The sequence below is a fragment of the Pempheris klunzingeri genome, chromosome 3 (assembly GCF_042242105.1).
Source record: "Pempheris klunzingeri isolate RE-2024b chromosome 3, fPemKlu1.hap1, whole genome shotgun sequence".
Taxonomy (NCBI): domain Eukaryota; kingdom Metazoa; phylum Chordata; class Actinopteri; order Acropomatiformes; family Pempheridae; genus Pempheris; species Pempheris klunzingeri.
The window spans coordinates 27,860,944-27,882,444 of record NC_092014.1 but is presented as its reverse complement, the minus strand read 5'-3'; the positions used below and the strand labels follow the sequence as shown (position 1 = coordinate 27,882,444).

At 45.3% G+C, this 21,501-nt stretch overlaps 1 protein-coding gene and 2 non-coding genes across 4 annotated transcripts in view; 1 reads left to right on the top strand and 2 right to left on the bottom strand.

The window, feature by feature from the left end:
* The first annotated feature begins 5,917 nt into the window (after positions 1–5,917).
* On the top strand, positions 5,918–5,989 carry trnae-cuc (transfer RNA glutamic acid (anticodon CUC)). Its single transcript has one exon. It is a non-coding gene; the product is annotated as a tRNA-Glu (tRNA).
* Positions 5,990–6,194: 205 nt separating this feature from the next.
* Positions 6,195–6,282, bottom strand: trnay-gua (transfer RNA tyrosine (anticodon GUA)). Its single transcript is given in 2 exon segments — positions 6,195–6,230; positions 6,246–6,282. It is a non-coding gene; the product is annotated as a tRNA-Tyr (tRNA).
* A 129-nt stretch (positions 6,283–6,411) lies between these two features.
* Positions 6,412–21,501, bottom strand: part of LOC139198641 (E3 ubiquitin-protein ligase DTX4-like) — a 30,473-nt gene continuing 15,383 nt past the window's right edge. For both annotated transcript variants that reach the window (XM_070827550.1, XM_070827548.1), the window contains exons 3-12: positions 20,426–20,640; positions 19,336–20,237; positions 11,781–11,842; positions 11,511–11,672; positions 11,189–11,250; positions 10,899–11,065; positions 10,658–10,811; positions 10,467–10,556; positions 10,247–10,345; positions 6,412–9,961 (exon numbers count right to left, since the gene is read on the bottom strand). In XM_070827550.1, coding sequence (XP_070683651.1) covers positions 9,830–9,961; positions 10,247–10,345; positions 10,467–10,556; positions 10,658–10,811; positions 10,899–11,065; positions 11,189–11,250; positions 11,511–11,672; positions 11,781–11,842; positions 19,336–20,237; positions 20,426–20,640 — 2,045 coding nt within the window. In that variant the 3' untranslated portion in view covers positions 6,412–9,829. The remainder of the gene's footprint in view (positions 9,962–10,246; positions 10,346–10,466; positions 10,557–10,657; positions 10,812–10,898; positions 11,066–11,188; positions 11,251–11,510; positions 11,673–11,780; positions 11,843–19,335; positions 20,238–20,425; positions 20,641–21,501) is intronic.

Genomic DNA, 21,501 nt, shown 5'->3' with positions numbered 1-21,501 from the left:
GTGTCACTCGATCATCCAGGGACTGAAGATGAAGCCTTGTTTGCATGTTTTCTCATCAGATAAAGTATCCACACAGCATCACGGCCGTGTAGTTTAATCTGTTCATACTTATAGAAGCTGGAGTAGATGGAATTTAGCCAATCTTTATTTAGGCCATTTCAATTTTTATTACTCTTATTATTCATTGCAAAGCGAGTCTTACAATACAGGCCTAGCTGACACACCCTAGTGTTTCAAGTGCCCCTGATTGCATAAACACTGTGTCAGCACCTTTTGTTACGGTGGGAAATGCTTCGTGTTTTGTCCTTTGGGGTTTGGCAGACTAGTCATTCACAGTTGTGGGTCACAACTGGGTTTGTGAGTGACAACTGGCTCACACACACAAACCTTAATGTTTTCTCTGCCCCACCGACAGACAGCAAACTCTAGTTTGGTGACCTGACTGAATGATCGACAGAGTCCGGTGTGTCAGAACTTGCTCTGTCTTTAAATATAAACTGTCACATGCATTTGTGACTCACACCAGGGCTTCTGTCACGCACTAGACACTAATGTACCAACAGCTGCTTCTTTCTGCGTTTTACTTCTTGGCTGTTGTCAACTATTACAGAGGGGAAAATAGTTAAACAAATGCCAGTCACTCATTCCCAGTGAACAATGGGACATCAGATTATCTGCAGCCTCTGAGCGGTGACTGGGAGGGAAAACAGGAACACTGAGAGGGAGGAGGAGGAGGAGGAGGAGGAGGAGGAGGAGGAGGAGGAGGAGGAGGAGGAGGAGGAGTCTGTGGTGGGTTTAAACTGCGGAGAGCCCTCAGTTCTTTCTTTGAAGTGCTGCTTGGCTGCTGGAATCACTTGCTCTCTAATGTGCTGCCAGATGACATGGCTGACACCTCTCACGTGTGAGTACTGAACTTTTTTTTTGTCAATGGCACCTTTAGCTCTGCTGTTTCATCTCGATGAAAGTTTCAAGTTTTCACGGACTTTGCTTCGGTTTGCTGCAGTTTCACTGGTCAGATTGGGCAGGGGACCAGAGACAAGCCACGGAGTCAGACTGTTTAGTTTTGTTTGTCTTTACCTGATAAGATAAAGTTATTAAATTGCTGTCTGTGGGTGTGTGGGTGTGTGTGTGTGACTGTGTGTGACTCATCATCTCCGCTCTTGCACTCCTCCTCCTGTCACGTATACCACCTACCCCAGCATGGCTGTTATGTCCTGATTTGCCACCCAGCTCCTGAATTCTGTGTTTTCCTTGACATAGATAAAGACCATAAGTTGATGCAAGTTGGTGCTTAAAAATGAACCAGAATCGACTGAAAATGAAGTGTTTTCTGCTCAGAATTCCCCAGAAAGTCTTTGGTCTTTGTGGTCTTTGTGGTTTTTGGTCTTTGTGTCAAAGATACTGCTTGATGCACACAGTCAATGAGAATAGAGAGATAAGTGAAGAAGGAGAAAGCTATTCTGGTCTTTGATTGTTGTACCACATTATGAAAGGTATTGATGTCCTTCCGAGGTTTACTCCTTCTTTACTCTGTGCATATGTATGGGCCTCTCTTACATGGCTGCCCGTCCCCTGCTGATGTTCAGGTCCCATCTATTTTGCTCCCATCTGGACTGAGTTGCTGTATTGTACAGTTTACCGAGATTGAGGCATGTTTGGTTAAAATGTGTCTATTTTAGGTATTTCCTGATTTGGTTATGGTCAGAAAAGGGGTAGGGGAGAGTGGGGTAAGATGAGCTACTTTTTACTTATGTTGTCCTGGAGGTAAGGAAAAATCACCCAGAAATAGAATGAAAACATATACCTTTATTTTTGTCATTTTATTCTGTTTATTCCAAGAGGGTAATTAGACAGGTGTTTGCTTTGTTATTCATGTATTTGTCTCCCTTTCTCTCTCTCCCTCCCTCTCAGTGGTGCTCACTCTACCAGTTGCACTGAGTGACCTTAAGACAGTGACAGTGACAGTGACGGGGACGTCTGGACAGAGCATCACTCTGCATACTGGAGTTACTGGACTACATGGTGACTATCAGGTCATCTGGTCACATGGCTCAGGGCAGGAGCTCCTACTCGACTTTGATTCTGGAAAGCTGAAAGCTAAATCAGAGAACTTCCACCTGGACGCCCGGACTGGAGCGCTCACCATTCACTCCCTCAGCGTCAGTGACAGTGGACTTTATCGGGGACAGATCATCAACGGGAACGGGTCACTGCATTACTTTAACCTGACTGTTGTAGGTGAGTAATAATCATAAGAGCGTGTGTGTGTGTGTGTGTGTGTGTGTGTGTGCGCATGCATAGAGCGACACGCAGATTAACACCAAAAGTAGCAGGAAAGAGTTTCTGGTCCTGATGGCTGGTGGCTCAGCTGGCAACAATTTCCAGATCATGTTTTTGTGCTCAGACTGGAAGGATAAGATAGATACAAATATTAAAGAGGACCTCCACACTAAACAGATTTTTGTTGCCTGGGTGATTTGGAGCAATACATAGGGCTGACTAATGTTAACCTCACTAAACAGCAGCACTGCGGCCACTCTGCAGAGGAGCAGTTGAGGAAAGTGGCTTCACTATTACAGGCCCTCATAGTTGAGCTGTAACTCTCACTAAGGGCCCTGAATGTGCTGCTGCTGTTGCATTCTATAAATAAGCTGGGAGGGAAAGTTCTTGCAAAACTGTGATGGTGTAATCATCCTTTAAATGTCAGGGGTAGAATATACAACGATTCAAGAACCCCCACAAGAGCAAGCGCTTGTATACGTCCAACAACGTCCTTACTTGTCTGTTTCACAGAGCCGGATCCCCCCCCACCACCTACTGGACCTCCAGAACACATTATCGGTGGCCAGAGGAGCCACCTAGCTGCTGTTGTACCATTCTGCATCCTTGTTGTTGTTCTACTGTTGGCCTGTGGAGTCACAGTGATACTGAGAAGGTGAGTAACAACCATATTCACAAACCATTCAGAGGCTTCAAAATGGCACCAAGAGCTGAGGGGCACTTTTCCTGAAGGGCTCAGAGAGAACGTCTGAGCTAAGAGCAGCTGATGTGGACGGCAACATGCACGTGCACGGTAAAGAAGGCTGTGGCTCAGCGGTAGAGTGGGTCGTCCCTCAATCTGAAGGTCGGGGGTTCGATCCCCAGCTCCTATGTGTCAACATGTCGAAGTGTCCTTGGGCAAGACACTGAACCCCAACCTGCTCCTGAAGCAGCTTCAGTGTGTGAAAGAATAGTCTCCTCCAAATTACATTCCTCCTGTGTGAATGGGTGAATGAGGATGTGATGTAAAGGATGATGTGAGTAGTTGAAATAACTAGAAAGGCGCTATACAAATACAGACCATTGAAAGAAGATGCTCTGATGGTTTAATTCTACATTCAGCACTCGTTTTACCAGCTCGACTGACTGTATGTATTAGTCAGTCAGGAGAAATGTTTAGCTTCAGGATGTGTGTCATGTTTTCTCTTCTGACAGGAAACCGCCGGGGTAACAGCGGAGAACCTGACCTTCGCTCCAAAACCTAGTGAGCGTAAAGCACCATCCTGGATGAATTTCATCATCAGTTGAATCTGTGGACAGATTTTCATGAATGGACTCCCAACACATTTCTATGGCATCATAAAGGAAACCATTAAGCGTGCTCAGTATGCTCTGGATATCCTGTGAGGTGTTTGATCTGCTCATTTTCCTGGCTGCTATCCAGAGGATAGCAGGTGGGGGGGCATCTGTGGCCAAGTCGTTGTCAATGGCAGCATGTTGAACTGCTGAGTAAACATTTGTTTTAACCCCTTGAAGGTCCTCAGAAATAATCACGTTAAAGATCCTTACACACATAAATGTGTATGCATAAAAACAAGCCATAAAAATGTTAGAAATCTTTCTTTTTTTAAAATTTTTTTTTAAATAGTTTTTTAGACTAGCATCAGCCCTAATCATACATAACAAATTTTAATTAGTTTTTTAAAAAATTAACCCTTAAATTGCCATGTTTTTGTCATGATGCGCATCATTTTATGGTCTAAAATACACAAAAAATACATGAAAAAAATTGAGAACTCTGAAAAATTCACCATCTTGCAAAATTATAAGCAATATGCATGAAAAACTGATAAAATATGCTAAAAACAAAAATCATAACACACTAGAAAGTGCTGAAGACCCTCAAAGGGTTAATGTCAGTAGTCCTCAGTGGCCCCTAGGGATGCTGACTCAAATGTTTTGTTGTAGTTTTTTTGTTAGTTGTGGGGCAGAGTTTGTCCTGTTTGGAGAGATAGTCCCTGCCAGCACTCTGAGCACTTGAATTTATTTATCTTAATTAAGCAGCACCCTCATCCTCCTTTTTCCTTAGTCATTAGCTTCTCATTTGTTATTTATGAATCCAAGTTGCCTCCAACCAATCCATGTGATAAATAAGTTGATCTGACCAAATCCATCTGGGTTCATGGGAGCGTGTTATCCTGGGGGGGGGGGGGGGGGGGGGGGGGGGTGGTCACACACACACCGTGTGTGTGACACACACACTTACATACACAAACATTTCCCGTCAGTCTGACTGTACTGGTACGTTTCTGTGAAATTCTTTGGTTGTTACAGGAATATAGATCTGATGAACCCAGACAGGAAAACCACACAACATGTAAACCCTGATATCTTCACCACAAGGCTGTTCACCAACCTCTTATCTGTAAAATAAACCTTCTTCTATTAAAAGACGATGAAAGGGGGTGAGGAAAGCTGTGTGTATTTGCTCCTTTACTTATCTTTTTAAACTTCCATCATATCAGCATCTGTGCTGCTTCAAATAAAGACAAGCTGGTAACTTGTAAACTCTCACATGGTTGATTAAGTACAGAAAACCAAAGTGCTCATCAAAGTGTAAGCAGTGTCTGTCTGAGTGTTAGGGCATGGTTTTGAGGGAAAGTATTACAAAATCTAATGTGAAATTCATGAATTAGACTGTTTAAAAGAATCATGTTCAACACATTATTTGCCAGTTACCTTAATACCAATTTATTGCGTAACATCAATGCAATTTGGTCATGTCCAGGCAGGGCAGCTGATCGATTGAGCACTTAGCACTCCTCTTTTGGTTGAATTTATTTATCTTATTTAAGCAGCACCCTCATCCTCCTTTTTCCTTAGTCATTAGCTTCTTGTTTGTAATTTATAAATCCAAGTTGCCTCCAACCAATCCATGTGATAAATAAGTCTATCTGACCAAATCCATCTGGGTTTATGGGAGCTTGTTATCCTGGGGGGGGGGGGGGGTGCTGTTATTAGCAGAGAGAAAACTGACACCGTGTCACACACATATGTTAATTAGAAACTTTGATATTGGAACAAAATGTTCTTCTGGTGTTAAATTAGAACTTTAACAGAGCTCTCCCTCATTGTGAGGGTGACGATGGGAAATGTACAGGTCAGTCAGACCTGACAGACCTGTGTCCCCTCTATTGTTTTAAGAAGCAGATAAAGATGTAATATCTTGATTGTAAGAAACAAAAGTTCTTGTTCTGTAAACTTATTCCTGTTAGACACAAGCCTATGCAGACAACGCTGACGGCTGGTGGAGACTGTGACACATCCAACATGGTTGTGTGTGATCATCTCTGTCAGGACCTTTAAGATCTGTTGGCTCCTCTGACCAGCACCTCGCCCCGAGGTCTGTCATGAGCCTGAACCCCAGCGTTGTATTGCATTATATTGCATTATATTCCACCTGTGAACCTGAATTAAAGGCGCTTCTGAGACCCGACTGACCTGTGAATAATCTCAGGCTGTCCATTGAGAGAATGCGGGTTCTTACAATCGCCATGAATGAACATAATCAGAGCCTTATACAACGTCAATCTAACTTGTAAGCAACCATCGTCTTCAACCATCTGTAAGACACCCTCTGTATCCTCGCTGTGTACTGTCCCTGGTGGTCTAGTGGTTAGGATTCGGCGCTCTCACCGCCGCGGCCCGGGTTCGATTCCCGGTCAGGGAACTCAATTTTGCTATAGGCTTCCGTCGTTGCACGCTGTGAAGCTCACAAGCAGCCGTGAATTATATACGTGTCTTCATACTGATATCATTATTATTATTATTAATAAATATCAGGCTTATTGAGGGAACAGCGTGGTTAGCTGAGCAGGCTAACACAGTTAGCAGGTTAGCTGAGCAGGCTAACACAGTGAGTTAAAAAATGTTCCTCCTTCGAGCCGGATTCGAACCAGCGACCTAAGGATCTCTGCTTGTGGCACCTACAGTCCTCCGCTCTACCAACTGAGCTATCGAAGGGGCATGCGTGGAGGAGAGGAACACTAGGTGATAACAGAAGTGTGTCAGGGTGTGACCGGATGTCATGTGACACACCTTTGACTTTCTATGTGTGGAAAAAAAGTAGAAGGACACAACAGGTACGTTTCATTCTTTCTTTATTTCTTCTTGTACCAATCACTCATACTCCAGCAATTATTTTGCGATATTTACACTTTGCTTTTCTCGTCACGTTTTGATGCTCCCTCTCCCATACCAGCACCCCCCCACCCCTGTCGTAGAGGAGGATAAGCTGTGGCAGAAGGCCATCAGGAGGAGATGGTGCCTTCAGCAGGGAGCAGAACTGGTGATGGGAAAGAAATCCACATTAAAAGAAGGGACAGGAGTGAAATGGTGAGTTACTAGTCAGAGCTGTTTGCTACGCTGCTCACATTGCTTCAAACACTGCACTCTGTGGACCGAAGCCATGAAACCAATCATTAGTTTGAACCCCACAAACCAGACCCAGTCATCCAAATGAGCAAGTCAAGAACAGTGACAACTAGTAACTGATCTATTTCGGTTCCAGACAAATTTGTGTGTTCCCCAGGTCGTTGTGCAGCGTTTGGGCCAACGGAGCAGGAAACCTGATTTTATAACAATGTTTAACATAATCATTTTCATCATGCCACCTGTGCTCCAACAGCTCCGATGCTTGAGGAGGGGTGGATAACCAAACCAAAATGTCCATCAACAGGATCTGCTACGAAACCTCCCAGGGCCACAAACGTTGCGCGCTGCTGTAGGCAGGTAAAGGCTCAGTGCAGACAGAACAGTAGCAGGACAGATGATATGTAGAAAACGGAAGTGTTCTTTACCTCACCGACGAGCAAGTTCACATGGATTTTGACTCGCTATTCAAATTCATTACATTTCACACTCAGATAAAAGTCTACCATCGAATTCCTTTTCCAAAGAAAAGATGATGCAAATCAGCTTAAACTTCTGTACACAATGAAAAGAAGAGACTTTGTATTGGACAACACTGTCTTTGTAAACCAACTGTAACAAACGAAAGAGGGCATAATTAACGCAACATAATTGTACAAGTGAAAAAAAAAAGGCAAATTACTCTATGATAGTGTGAGGAAAAATGCTATTAAAAAGCAAAGGTGTAGCTATATTTCATATTTAAGAAAACATAGTAAATAAGGTAGCGTACAGGGAGGACATCATCGGTCGTCATCAGAGTTTAAGGATGATGAGACTCCCACGGAGTACCGAAATAAAACCCTAAACCGGGAGCATGTTGGTAGTATACACAGTACACAGGTTCTCTTTCTCACACACATACACACACATAGGGTCTGCTAACATGGTGATAAGGGGTCATTTACAGACCCAACTCAGAGACTGGGCAGCGTGTGGGTTACTGGTCAGGAGGGGTGGAGATGAGAGGAGGGTCGCTCGAGAAGAGTGATGCTGCGCAGGCCGACGAGTCATTAATTAAAGGTCCCGTACCGTGTATCCTTGATCCGTCTTTATCTTTTCTCTGCATGATGCTTTGCCCTAACAGAGGGGATCTACATGAACATACACTGAATCAATTCAAGATCTGATGGGAACAGTGACAAGTCACATTACAGGTTTGTCAGATTCAGTGAGCACCGACTTATTTAGATGCTTCAAACAGGCCTGACTGGATGGATTTTAGCTACGCATGGTGACGCCAGCCAATCTGGAGCAAGTCCAGCTGTGACATGATTCCTGCAGTTGGTCCAAAACAGGTTTTGAGGACTTCAAATTTAACATCAAGTAACAATGAGGAAGATTTAATCTTAAATAACCATCTGTGATGACAAATAAGAGAAGTTTCCAGTTACTAAAATAAGGGACCTTTAATAGATGCCTGTTTAATCATGTTTTCTCAACCAGCACTTAACCCGTGGCAGGGGCGAGTCTACTGGGGGGTTCAATTCCTAGTAGATAATAACAAGCACATACTGAGGCTTATCCAAACCCAGTGTCCTTAAAAGCAGTCAAGATTGGCCAACTATTGTTTATTTGAATATTTTCTTCTCCTCAGTCGTACTGTGTGTTTGACCACGACCCCCCGGTCCTCTCCATCGTCCCCGACCTTTCAACCCTCTGCCCAATCTGAGGGGCTATCTGGCTGTGACACCGGCCCCAGGCTCTCAGTTCATTTCTCTTGGGTTTAAGCACCCACAGTGAAGCTCATTTGCCTAGAACTTAACACTGAGGGGCTTGAAGCAAACCATCATCATTTATTTTTTTTTGACAATCCCTGCAAAATGCTCATTTTCATCCGGTCTTTCTTCTCACCGTCACTTTTTTCTCACTGTTGACGGGATACAACAGCGTTTACATCCACTGAAACCACGGGAAGCGTCAAATGGACCAAACTAAAATAGAGATATATGAGTAAATACTAGTACCTGCGAATGTAAGGTTAACTTGTACCACAGTGGCTCAATAGTAAGACTCCAAATAGGCCCAAGTGACAAGGCCTTAGTTTGGTCTCTTGTCATTTCACACACAATCATAAACATACAGAGCCCGCATCAAACAAAAGCCCGTCAAGTCAAAAGTAAGAGGTAAAGTATGGAATGACGTTAAATGAGGATTATAGTAACAATTATAAAAAGTAACACAGGTAGATAACTCATAGTAACGCTTTGATTGGTTCCCGTTACTTGCAGGCTGAGGTGCAGTTCATCGGTGTCGCCACCAGAGGGAGCAACAGCACTAACTTCCATCCACAGAGGAGCAGGTGGTTTGAACAGAGCACACTGAACACTGCCTGTGCTTCTCCTCCCTCATCACTCCTGGGTTCCCTGTTGTCTTTAGTGAAAGCTTGAGTACCTGTTAAGTACCTCACAAGTTGATTTGACTCTACTGCTATCCTACGCTACATTCAGACACCATCTTTCTCTCTTTCTGCTACATTATTCTTGCTCTCCTTCCTCCCATCCCCTACCCCACCTTCTCCAACTTCTTTCTCTCTGTCCTTTCTCTCCCAGCTTTGTTTGAACTGCTTTGACGTTTTGCCACCTTTTCCTGGTCTTTCTCAGTAAAGTTAACTTGTTTTTTGTTCTAAGAGTTAGTACTAAATCATTCTCACTAGTCGACAGTTAGTACCCGGCTGTTTAGTAGTTAAATCCAGGAGTGCCATCATTCTTGCTGATGGTTTCTTAGCCTCCTCCTCCTCCTCCTCCTCCTCTGTGTTGTTTTTCTTTCTGTGCTGCAGCTTCCTCAAACCCCCCTCCTACTTTTGTTGATGTGCGTGCTCGAAAACCATGAAGTATGGACAGACTCTGAGACCCAACTCAATCATCATGTTGAAAAGTGGTTACCTCTGCAAAACAAAATCAGTGTCTGCTATGACCCGAAACGTCCCCTTGCACCCATCGTAAGTGCTGGCAGACAGAGTCTGTCTCAGTGTAGGAGCTCCTCTTTTCCTCGTCCTCCTTCTGTTTCCATGAAGTTTGGCCCAGTTCTTGACCTCTGCTCCTTGTTCCCCCTTCCAACCTTCACTGGTCTCGAAAGGATGTCTCCTCCTTCCTTCCTTTCACTTTTCCAACAGTCCGTCGTCCTCCGTGATGCCCTGAGCTCGGAGCTCTTCCAGGACGTTGTCGAGGTGTCCGGGGTCTGGGAAGCCGTGGCCCGTCAGGTTGGAGCCAAACTCAGTCTTGTGGTGGACCTTGAGGGCAAAAACAAGTTTGATGTCTAATGGAGCCGTGTATGCAGGGTGAATTTAAGGCTTTTTAATACCACTGCACCATTATTTTACCACTCCACATACATTACATGTCCAATGTAACTGAACTGTAACAGGATAGCTGAGGCAATCACATTCAGCTCTGAACTGATTTAGCCAGAGATTAAACGTACAGGCATTTTATTCTTTATTCTTATTATTTTAGACCACGCTGACAGTATTCAGTAAAAAAAAATATTTGACTAAATAAAGACCCTGTGCATGTACCTCGTTCCAGATGACTGTGTCAGACTCTCCTGTAGTGCTCGAAGTACCAACTGAGAAGATCAGCCTGCGGTCCCATGCTACCAGGAGCAGTCTCAGTACCTGATGACGAGTTAGGGTGATTGTTAGTTTTGAAATACACCTTTAAAATTGTATCTGATGTAATAACAGGCCTGCATAGGCGGGTGTGTGTCTGTATGTGGGCGGTGGGGGGGGTGTTTACCTTGCGCCCTTTCTCGCTGTCTGGGAGGTAGCAGTGTCGGGGAAAGCCTCTGGCAGTGAAGGGCTTCCCTGGGTTCGGATGCTCTGGTCCCTGGAGGAGAGGGAGAGGATGAACATTAGTAAATAAACCTAATTCTGACCATGTGATAGCGTAGCGTAGAACACGAGGCCGACGCTGGTCCTGCAGAGCACCTGAATGCCTGGGGGTATGTTGTAGATGATGCGTATGGTTTTGCAGTCAGGGTGCCCTGGTAGAGAGTGAGGGATGACGTGGTACTCCATCTTCCCTGCTGGTTGGTTGCCTGTCTTTACGCCGTATATGGTCTTACAGGTGGGACACTGCAGACTAAAGAGAAAACCGATTATAGAGCTTATTCGGTTCTAAAAGGTTGAGAGACAATGAAGCGTGTCGGTCCCTCTGTCTCTGACCGACCTGCCGTCCTTGTTGCCATTATTATACATGGCCACCAGACACTGGAAATGGTACTGGTGTCCACACTGTGCTAGACGCCCAACTGACTCCGCCCGAGACACAGGCCCCACCCCGGGACCCTTATATCCAGAAGGACCCCCCAACGGCTCCATACAGATGGTACAGTCCTAGAACAGACAAGGACAGGGGAGGGCAAAGACAGCCCATCGTACAGCGTTTAATGTGAAGCCAAAATCATGCGTCAGACGAGTCGACGCGACGAAAGATACAGATAGAAATACTGTCCATACCTCCTCTGGTGGACTTTTCACTTTCTGCAGGTACTTCTTCACCACCTCCTCTGGAGTTTTACCTGCAGACAGAGGGGAGAGGGAACAAACGAAGGGGGAGGGAAAGATGAAAGGATGAAAGGGCAGAAAAGCTACGGGCTGTTAACCTGCGTGACACCTGTTGGTCAATCATTTCTAAAGCTGACAGCTTGAGTGGAGCTCACTTAGTGGGAGAGCTGATGATAAACAGAGACCCCCTCACTTTTATCATTTAAAAGCTGATGAATTTCAACAATTGAACTAATGCGTTTGTAGAAGCACAACTAAGTTAAACTGTGCTTACCTTTGCGAGCCTGTTTCTTGGTGGTCTTCCTGCAGCAGTGGCCGAGGCCTGGCACAGGCTTGATGTCGCTCTTACTGACAGGTGGAGGGTGCAGCACGAGTTTAGGAGGCCTGGTCAGACACACGGGCAGAGCGGCAGCACTCATCAGGATACCTGTGATCCCTGAAAGCCAGCAGAGAGAAAGTGAGTCTGGTTAGAGGAGGAAAAGATCCCACATTTTCAACTCTGTCTACCTGTGATCTGTCATGGTTAGTGAGTGTGTGTTCTTACCTGCAAGTGCGGGGTGAACAGGACTGGATCCATTGAGGTTCTTCACTGGGACAGTGGGCACACTGCAGGAGAACACATAACCTATTTAGTTCAGCGTATTCCCCACAGTGGCTGTCAAATCCCATTAGACATCTGAGGTTACATACTCACTTTAAAAAACAGATGACTGTCATTTTCACACTCTGAGGTAACAGTTAAAAAAAAACCAAACACGCAAAGACAACAAGCGAATGCTACCGGCTAAATAGATCAGAGACTTCCAAAATGGACAAGCTGAAGAAAAAAAAACCTGTGAAACGACACAAACGGTGACTCAGTTGTCCTTTGTTGCTCTCCTCTTTCTGTTAAATGTCTGTCCTTAGCTCTGTTTGTATCTCCTCGTCTGACAGGGTACTGCTTTGTCTGGTGACCGGAGAGAGTGTATGAATGGCTACACCTCGCTGTGTGTGTGTGTGTGTTTATGAGGGCTAATCCACGGAGTTTCCATCTGCTCAGTGACCTCAAAGAGATGGACGTCATACAACTGCGTGCTGGAGATTACCTGCCTCGTCACAAAGCCCATCATCATCAGCTCGCGACTAATGTGACAAACAAACACAGACGTATCACACACGATCATTCACTTTTAGAGAATCAGATAGGATTTCAGTCCGGTGTGTGTGGCGGCGGTGATGATCTGCATACTTTTGAGCTTTTCTCTCAGAAATAAACACTTACAGATATATACTGTTTATGGTTAGACATGTGCCTCTGTGCTTTTAGGGTTCTCCCCAATGAAACTCGGAGGTCAGGTGATAATAAACTACTCAGCTGACAGCTGCATGCAGCCAACACAGCCGTTCAGCTGGGGTCAGTGGCAGGTTAGTCCATTACAGACTGCACTTAGTGACCCGGGGGCAACTCAGGCTTTCGAACAAAACACACACACACACACACACACGCACGCACACACACACACACACACACACACACACACACAGTGGGCTAAGAGTGTGAGTAGTCGTTCCTGTGCCTGGTCTTTCTTTTGTAAAATGACTGGAGGAAATGAACGCACACTATGACTGCTCAAGCTCTGAGCACAGGTCTGCTCTTAACTCTGAGGCTGTGTTGCCACGTATGTAAATATAAAATTGAACTCTGGGGATAGGGACCAATGGAGGCTGTGATTCACAAACTAACACTCTGACGTAGAAAACCTGTGAAGGCAGGTCCACATACATACAAACAGCAACTCCTTCAAGCCAGATATGAACTGGTGACCTAAGGACCTAAGGACCATAGTAACAGATCATTATAGGCACTGTGACGAGCAGAAGGACAGTAGTGCAGTGATGATCTGTTGTTTCCTGTTGTTGGTTTAGCTTTAACAGGCTTTGTGTCAGTGCACTAAGCTGCTTTCACTTAACCCCACTCAGCAACACATGACGACACGCGAGTGAGTGAGTGACTCACTGTAATGGGTGTGTGTGTGTGCGCGACGAGGGAAACAGTATTACAGAATTAGTTTGAATGTGAAACTAGGTGTCACTTCACACACTTCAGAGAGACGAGGCAAAACAACAAGTGTGAGGAGATGAACTGTAAACATAAAGGCCGAGGGTGAGAAACCGCTGATGCACACTTTAATACAAATTAACAGATGTCACCGGGTGATACTAGTCCACTGAGTTACCAAAACACACTCGGAATTTGTGCCAACACATCACAGGGTGAATGTAGATGACCAGAAAGTGCATATACAGACAACACCGGTGGGTTTCCAGCAGTGCCTATAGCCTGGTCAAGTAGATCACCACAGGGGTCAGACGCAGGGCTTCAGACTGAGGCCAAAATAGTTGCATATGTGAGTGGAGCAATAGTGGAACTGGTCTCAAGACACATGGAATCCAGCCAGCTTGGAAGGTCGAGGAGAACAGCGACCCTGTACATGTCTCTATTCTCACGACTGAGCTAGTGAGAAAGACAAGACATCTTAAAATTACTTAAACATAATTTCCCGTATATGATTTCATCCAACTTGGCTGGAGAACAAGGGAGCAGTGGATGATGGGAGGTTTCTGTGTTATTTCTTCCCTCTCCCACTAAGTCCATACATTTTTGCTAAACTGTAAAATGGGCACGTTCACGCTACACTTTGGCGCCTGCATGGGCTGACATGTTTCCATGGTTTGTCCTTGACAGTCAGAAACCAGTTGGTGATAATTCATGGCTGAATTTGGCTGCCATCGCATCTTGATCACATACAATTTCCATCTACATTGATACCAGATTAATCAGAGCCTCACTGTATGGCACAAGCACTCTGCTGTCGTATGCGGTCAAACTTGTTTAAGACCTTAAACGTGCCATAAAGATTTATCTATGACAAGAGGAGACAGACAGATGGCCGCCTCTGTTATAAATAGGCTGATGACGGATGGGAAACACCTATATTAGATCTACGATGGATAAAGTCAATGAGTGACGGTGACACACACACACACACACACACTAATCACTTGTTGACAGTCACTGTTCTATTAATATTCAGCACGTTGCTGCGTTAGCATGGAAGGCTTTACAGTAGGAGGCAAGGAAGAGAGAGGGGAGCACTGAGTCAAGTCAGATCCTGGATAAGCTTCATGTAGCTCACTGACACACTTTCCAGCTGCCCCACTGATGTGACGACACACACACACACACACACACACAGCCAGCCTTCGCCTCGCATTCGGTTATTACAGCAGCAGACCCACTAAGTGCATCAAAGGAATAAATATCTCAGATACCTGCTTGGGATGTTAGTACACACCAACAGGACACACAGTGTGTAGTATTAGTTTACTGCACAGTAGTTCGTACAGTAGCTCACATAAATGAAAAACATCCAATAGATTGTGGGAGGAGTTATTTGGGTCTCTGCGTGTGTATTGAAAACTGTCGTGCCAAACACCGTGGGTTGTCAGTGAGTCACCGTTTTCTATTTAACAAACTTGTGTTGACAACATTTAACATGTGAGAGATGTGGTTTCCTTTGTCGAACGAAACAAAAGATTTTTGCAGAAAACATTTCTCAGGTATCAGGCTGACATCATTTAAAGTGATGGCCATACCATGAACTTGTGGTTTCGTTAAATCACCCAGTATTTCTATGTTGAGGAAGATTGAGGATAATGCTAAAAGAAGTGAGAATTTACAATGGGGTGAAATACTTTTGGAACCAGCAGCACCTTCCACTGCACAACTAGTAAAAAATATAAACAGTTTAACTAATTATTTACTTGTTTACAAAGCCACATATCTGTCCATGTCACCTGTGGTCCCTCATAAAGGAAGTATGGGGGGGTGGCACAGGAAGCCGAGCAGCTCTGATGGGAAATGAGAGCAGTGAAGAAGAAAAAAAGCCCGAGATCTTTAAAAAAAGGAAGATCCCGTCCATGCCTTGGGGGTGGGGGGGTGGGGGGGCTGGAGGGCTGAATGGGACTCTAGTCTCTTGACCCCCTGTGACCTCAAGCCCATCCTCCTTCCCTCCGCCCGCTTCCCACCAGATCACACACTCCCTCAGCTTTGTCTTACCCACTCCCTCCTTCCCTCAGTCCCTCTGCTCCTCCTATTCCCCCGGGCCCAGATGGACATCAGCTGGACTGATTTAGACCCCAGACAATAACACACTCCCATACATTCTCACACACACATATTGTCACATGCACATAAAGCTGCACCCACAACCTAACACACGATCGCATGAACACACACACACACTTGCTAATGATACACACAGACACCAGACAGCAGAGACAGTTTCTCTGGGGACTATTTGTCTGTCGAGGCATGTGTCACCTTCTAAACTCCTCTCCTTCTCTTCATTTTCCTCATGCAGTCAAGGATAACAGTTTTCTTTGAGGTTTCCTTCTGCATACACTGCCTGAATGTGTGGAAAAGCAATAAACGAGCTGCGTCCCTGCCTGTGGTTACAGCTCCCTCTACGGGCACATAATGAAAATGAAGACACCAAAGAGTTGTGGTGAGCAACCTGTTGGCGAACACGTTCTCACTCCTGTTTCTGCTCCTCTCGTCTTAACTCTCTCCCTGATAAAGTCAGACTCTCTCTTTCTCGCACCCCTTCTTGCTTAATTTGTTTTTCCTCAGTGTTCTGTCTGTGCAGCCCCCTCCCTTCAACACACCAGTACCCCCCCCCCCCCTCCCCATTTAGTCCCTCCCTTTGTCTCGTTCCCATAATCCCCCATTGCAGAGAGAAAGAGAGCACACATTCTTCACTGCATCAACCTTAAGATCGTCAATATTTACTTTTACTGTGTGAGAGAGAAGGACAATGTCTGTGTGTGTGTGTGTGTGTGTGTCTATATGCATTTGTTAAATGCCCTCACAGCCGGGCATCTCTGAGTGTGTGAGTGTGTGTGTGTGTGTGTGTGTGTGTGTGTGTGTGACCTCCCTCTCTCTCTGGTGTTGGCCTGATTTCTTGCACCACTGTGTGATCAATCTATGACAGTTTGCTGACTTGTTTCTTTGTCTTGTAGCCCCCACCCCATCCCCATGAGCCCTTGTCTTGGGTGCTGTCTGAGTCTGAGACTGTCTACACCCATATAAATGTATCTGCACACCCCTCCCCTACTCAGAACTGTGACTGTCTGGGGTTAGCAACAATGCTGACTGGACCCGTCCCATTGTCTACTTTTTCTACCATCCGAAAAAAATGTTCCCATTATGAACATGCTGCTGGATCGGCACATGCCATCTATATGATGAAGTGCTCCATCACATCCACTCACCCCCCAAACCTAAATAATGCTATGGAGGCTAAGCTTGTCAGGAGGAAATGTGCACTAACTGAGAGTGTTTTTTAAAACTCTGCAGGCCGTTAAAAGGAAGCAGAGCCGCAGTGATGAAAACACTGGGAACTCGTGAAAATCGAGAAGAGGAAAGGGGAGAAGTTGTATTAAAAGAATATATGGAATGAATACAGAATGGACTGAGCGGAGAGAGGGGGAAGGAGAACAGAGTATAAAAAGGAGAAAACTAGCGAAGGCTCAGCATTGTGCTGCTAATGCGGCCCAGGCTTGGGTAATCCAACAAAGGTTACTGTGGAGACCAACAATGAGGCTCTGAGGGGCCCAGACCGCTGAGACGCGACGGGAGAGGAGGGAGGAGAGGAGCCAGGGAGGAGAGGAGCCAGGGAAGGAGAGGAGGGGGGCAGGGAACAAGTGACAGGGTTCAGGGAGGGGGCCACTGCCAAAAAATCTACATCTCAAAACCATCTGAACTGGCTTCAGCAAGCTTGAAAGTGATTATCCGAGTCCGGTGCTGAACTCAAACCGAAAATGCATCACTTCCTGTGCAGCGGTAGGCTTTTTCACAAGAACAGAGAAAACACACATGATTTCACTAAATGCCTTTAGTCGCTGTTGTATGACATCAGGGCATGGTGGAAAATATCACGATGTAATCTAGTTTTCCTTCCTGGTTGTAGTACTGAAGAACCTGTTTGAAGAAGTTGAGCAGTGATTACGATCAGCCTCTGTGGATAAATGAGCAACACTTTGCCCTCCCCCGCAACAGTGGAGCGTAGTGAAGCTGGAAACAACAGCAAGTCCAATCAGTCTGCACTTCTTGGGTTAAACAGGGAAAAGACAAAGTGTCTATAGTCATGCTAGCTAGTAGTAGTAGTAGTAATTAGTTCTATGAGACTGTACTCAGATGCTCAGTATGTTTGCAATGTTCACCATCTTAGTTTACTGTGTTAGCATGCTAACATTAGCTGCTCATTCACCATCCCCCGATTCATTGTCATCTGGATGAATGTGTTTTTGTATTTGTGAGTTCACACTGTCTCACCACCGAACAGCTGTTTGCCTGTTTCACTGCCTCGAGGTAAACTGCTGACACTAAAGACGGACAGAGATGTGAAGCAGCACCTCACTGCGATTGTTCCTCATCGTGACTTTCTCATATTAGAGAACAGAAGTTACAGGCTTGCACACATGTTTGCTTTTTTGTTTGTCCATCTCTTCAATTCATCAAGTATGTTTCTGATTTGTGTGTTCCCTGAGGTCCTCACACAGGCTTCGATTTAGAACAGTTCCACGGCACCCTGAGTGGACCCTTAACAGAGCTTCTCTCTGCTCAGACCTTTGCACCGTACGTACTGATGTATGCATAAAGTAGCTTTAGACAGAGGGAGGTGTCGCTAACCTGTGGCCTTCAGACTCTTTCTCCTGTCACCTCCCACAAACCCTCCCTCTCCTCCCCCCCTCTGTTCTACAGATGCCACTTCACAGATGGACAACACACACAAGGCTCAGCTGACTTTAAACACAGACCAATGGCACACACACGCACACACACACACACACTGATATAGACAAAAATTCCTCAAGAATCCAAGTAAGCAGTTACACGGTCAGCTTAACATTTTTTAACTCTAGTTTGGGTTTGATTCCATTTTTCATGAAGATTCTTTGAATTCTCATTAATCTACATTTATTGAGACATAATATGCATTTGAATAAGTGTTTCATATTTTGAGGTCACCGGGATTCGCTGCCTGCTTACGCTGCAGACACAAGATAGATGAATGTAGGTCAGGTACTACTGAATCTCATCTGTCTCTTTAAACTTTAAAGGCTCTTTAAAATTCTTCACTGCCTTCTGTCTGTTAAATCACCTTCACGCAACACCGCTTCCACCCCAGTTTAGTGCATTTTGCTCAACACTCAAAAGTAGTTTACAGAAGTTAGGGATGCAATGCAAAACAGGTCTGTTCTGTGCCCGTTTTTGTTCTCAAGGTTTCAGAAATTTCCAAGAGGAATGAATGTGAATCTGAAGAGACGCATTAGTCACAGTCCGTGCGGAGTAACAAATGCACAACTCGGTCCAACATGAACAAGCAGAACACCGTCTGATGGGAGTAATGAGGGTCCAGTGTATATATGTGGCATAAATGTGTACGTATTTAGCGCTGCATGGCTAGGCCTGCATATTTCTAATTGGACCTTTGTGTGTTTAAACATGCAAGTGGGCATTGTCCAACTTCTCACTGCATGTCTGTACACAGTTAATCAATGCTTGTGACTGCAATAGGACTGCTTGATACGGGAAAATATCCAACTGGAGACTCTTTGAATATTGCAATGACAACATGAGATGCAAATAAAATTCTTTTTTTTTTTTTTAAAACTTGAACACTTAAATAACATTCCAGTCAATCCAGTATGCTATTATTTGCATCCTGTTCTGATGGTGTCACAAAATGTTGGCGCACATTTTGATTTAGGCCAACTGTTGTTGACTCAAAGAAACAGCAAAAGAAAAGGTGGAGCTTTATGGATCTCAGTTATTCTGATCCTGCAGCTCCTTGTGAAGTTTACTGAGGAAATTCACTCTGTGGTAAAGATAAAAATAAGGTAACTGATGCAGCCCTAGAGTGTACCGTCATTACACCTTCATCTTCCTCAGACCTTGTAGATAAGAATAAAAGGCTTTCAATGAAGCAACTGGTTCTGTGTTTGAGTTCTTCCACAGTCAGAGCTCTTGTTGTGTGTATGTTTTATATACTCACCCTGATGCTATGAGTGCTCTGGACTGGGCCATTGCAATCCTTTGTAATGCTGGTCTGCTCAGCCCGGCTAAGCTTGATCTCTGTGGCAATGGGGCATGGCACATTGATGTTGCAGACGATGGCGTGCGCTGCGGCTTCATCACCAGTGGCGATGGAGATGGCACAGGAGAGGGGGGTGTGGTCACGCTGTTGGCAGGGGTAACTAATGTTGCAGTTGGCACTGATTCGTTGGCTGACGATGAGGAGAGCTTAGCTGGAACAGACGGTGGGTTCAGATTTGGATTGGATGAAGGAGGCTGAGGAGGCGGGAGGGACGGTGGAGGCGGCCTGTTGGAAGACGAGGAGATACCCAGAGAGGAGGTGCCAGCAGTGAGGGCGGCCAGCGACTGAGCGAAGAGCTGGGCGTTCCTTCGCGGAGAGGCGACGTTTTTGGAGATGGCAAGACCGTGCGGCAGCGTCTGATAGTAGTTGGAGTTGGAGTTGGAGTTCAGCTGCTGTCCTCGTCCCAGAGTGGCTGATTTAGATGGGCTAAGAGGTCTGGAGGCGGTCGGTGCCATGTTCTTGGGCCGCTGCATGGTTAGTGAGCGTCTACCTAGAGTCTGTATCCCTGATCCTCCTCCTCCTGCTCCTCCTGTATTGGTCTTCACACTAAGGACCAGCATGCACTGTTGGCAGGAACAGGGCTGGCCCAGTCCAGAAGCTGGTAAACCCCCATTAGGGTAGGCAGAGCTTCCAATCCCCATACTGGTCCCCGACACCCCAACACCCAGCAGAGCTCCTGTTAGACCTCCACCTCCTCCTACACCTCCTCCTTTGGGAACAGGGAGAGGACCAGACACTAAAGGGTAGGCCACGTCAGCACGTCTCTGGAGCCTGCGACACCTCTGGCTCTGTCTGTTCACCTGTAGGAAGACAGAACAAGTCATTAGATTATTTTTTCTGACGGCTAGATAACCCTGATTAGTGGGTCATTACATCAACACTGCAGCTTGGAAGCTAAATATCACACATTTGGCAAAAGAATTAGAAGAATGGAAGAAGTTTCAAGTTGATTTGGTAATTGATGCCCATGTGAAGAATTTAAGCACACCTGTGTCATGTTCTGATAATCAATGAGGTAGCAGAAGCCAAGCGGTGTCAGGTCGAGGCAGGGCTGCTGGCGGTTGTGGGCATTCTCAATAGCGATGGCCACCTCCATATCGTAGGCTGTCCATGTACCTGCATCGTTCTCCCACTCCCACTGCCAGCCCTGACCCGGGGCTGAGGCTGGGTCATAAAAACTTCTCCGCACCGGACGAATTGTTCCTGGAATAGAGAGAGGAGGAAAAATATAACAATGGCGTTAGTTAATTACATTTCTTCACCAGTTAACCAAGAGCCACAAAAGACAACGTTTTGAAGACGCAGCAAAGCTAGTAAAGTGGGAGGCTGTACAATTAAAACAATGATAAAACAAACAAAGAACTAAATAACCAACCAACCAAACAATACATTAATTAATAACACATTTGTTGTATAAAGCTTGGTAAATTACAATTTAATGGCATCAAATTGAAAAAAATAAACAAAATGAATCTATCAGTAATATGTAGTAATACAAGAGATACTGAATGAATAGTCCCATCTTTGGTCTGGAGGTAGGGAATGAGCAGCAGCTCACTGCTCTAGCTTCACAGGCTGACATAATGTGCAGTAGTAGCCTGCAGGTCAGATAAGCCATATGCACATGGGGGAGAATCACCTGATTATCACACAAATCTGAACAAGAGAGTAAGCGAATAATGCTCCTCCTCTTCATCATTTAACATTTCCTCACTCTGAGTGAGCCAGTGCTCTGTGCCCAACTGCGGACCAGTAAGCTGTTAAACATGCCTGTATAATTGAATCAGTGTCTATTTTTATACACCGAGTTGCATGTTCTCTGATTGTAATCACTTGGGCTTCGTGTAATGCTCTGGACTAAAATGTTAGAGTGAATCTACAGATTGAACACGTGGAGTTTGGGTTTGGTCTTTTCCGAGATGGCCGAGTGTAAATGGGGCTTGTTGAAAGTGACAGCATCACATTGACATGTGCGTTTCATTACCTCGACAGATGTTAAGCTACACATTTGCCTTTAGCACTGCCCTCATTCAAAAGGCTGCAAAAACTACTACTGAATAAAGA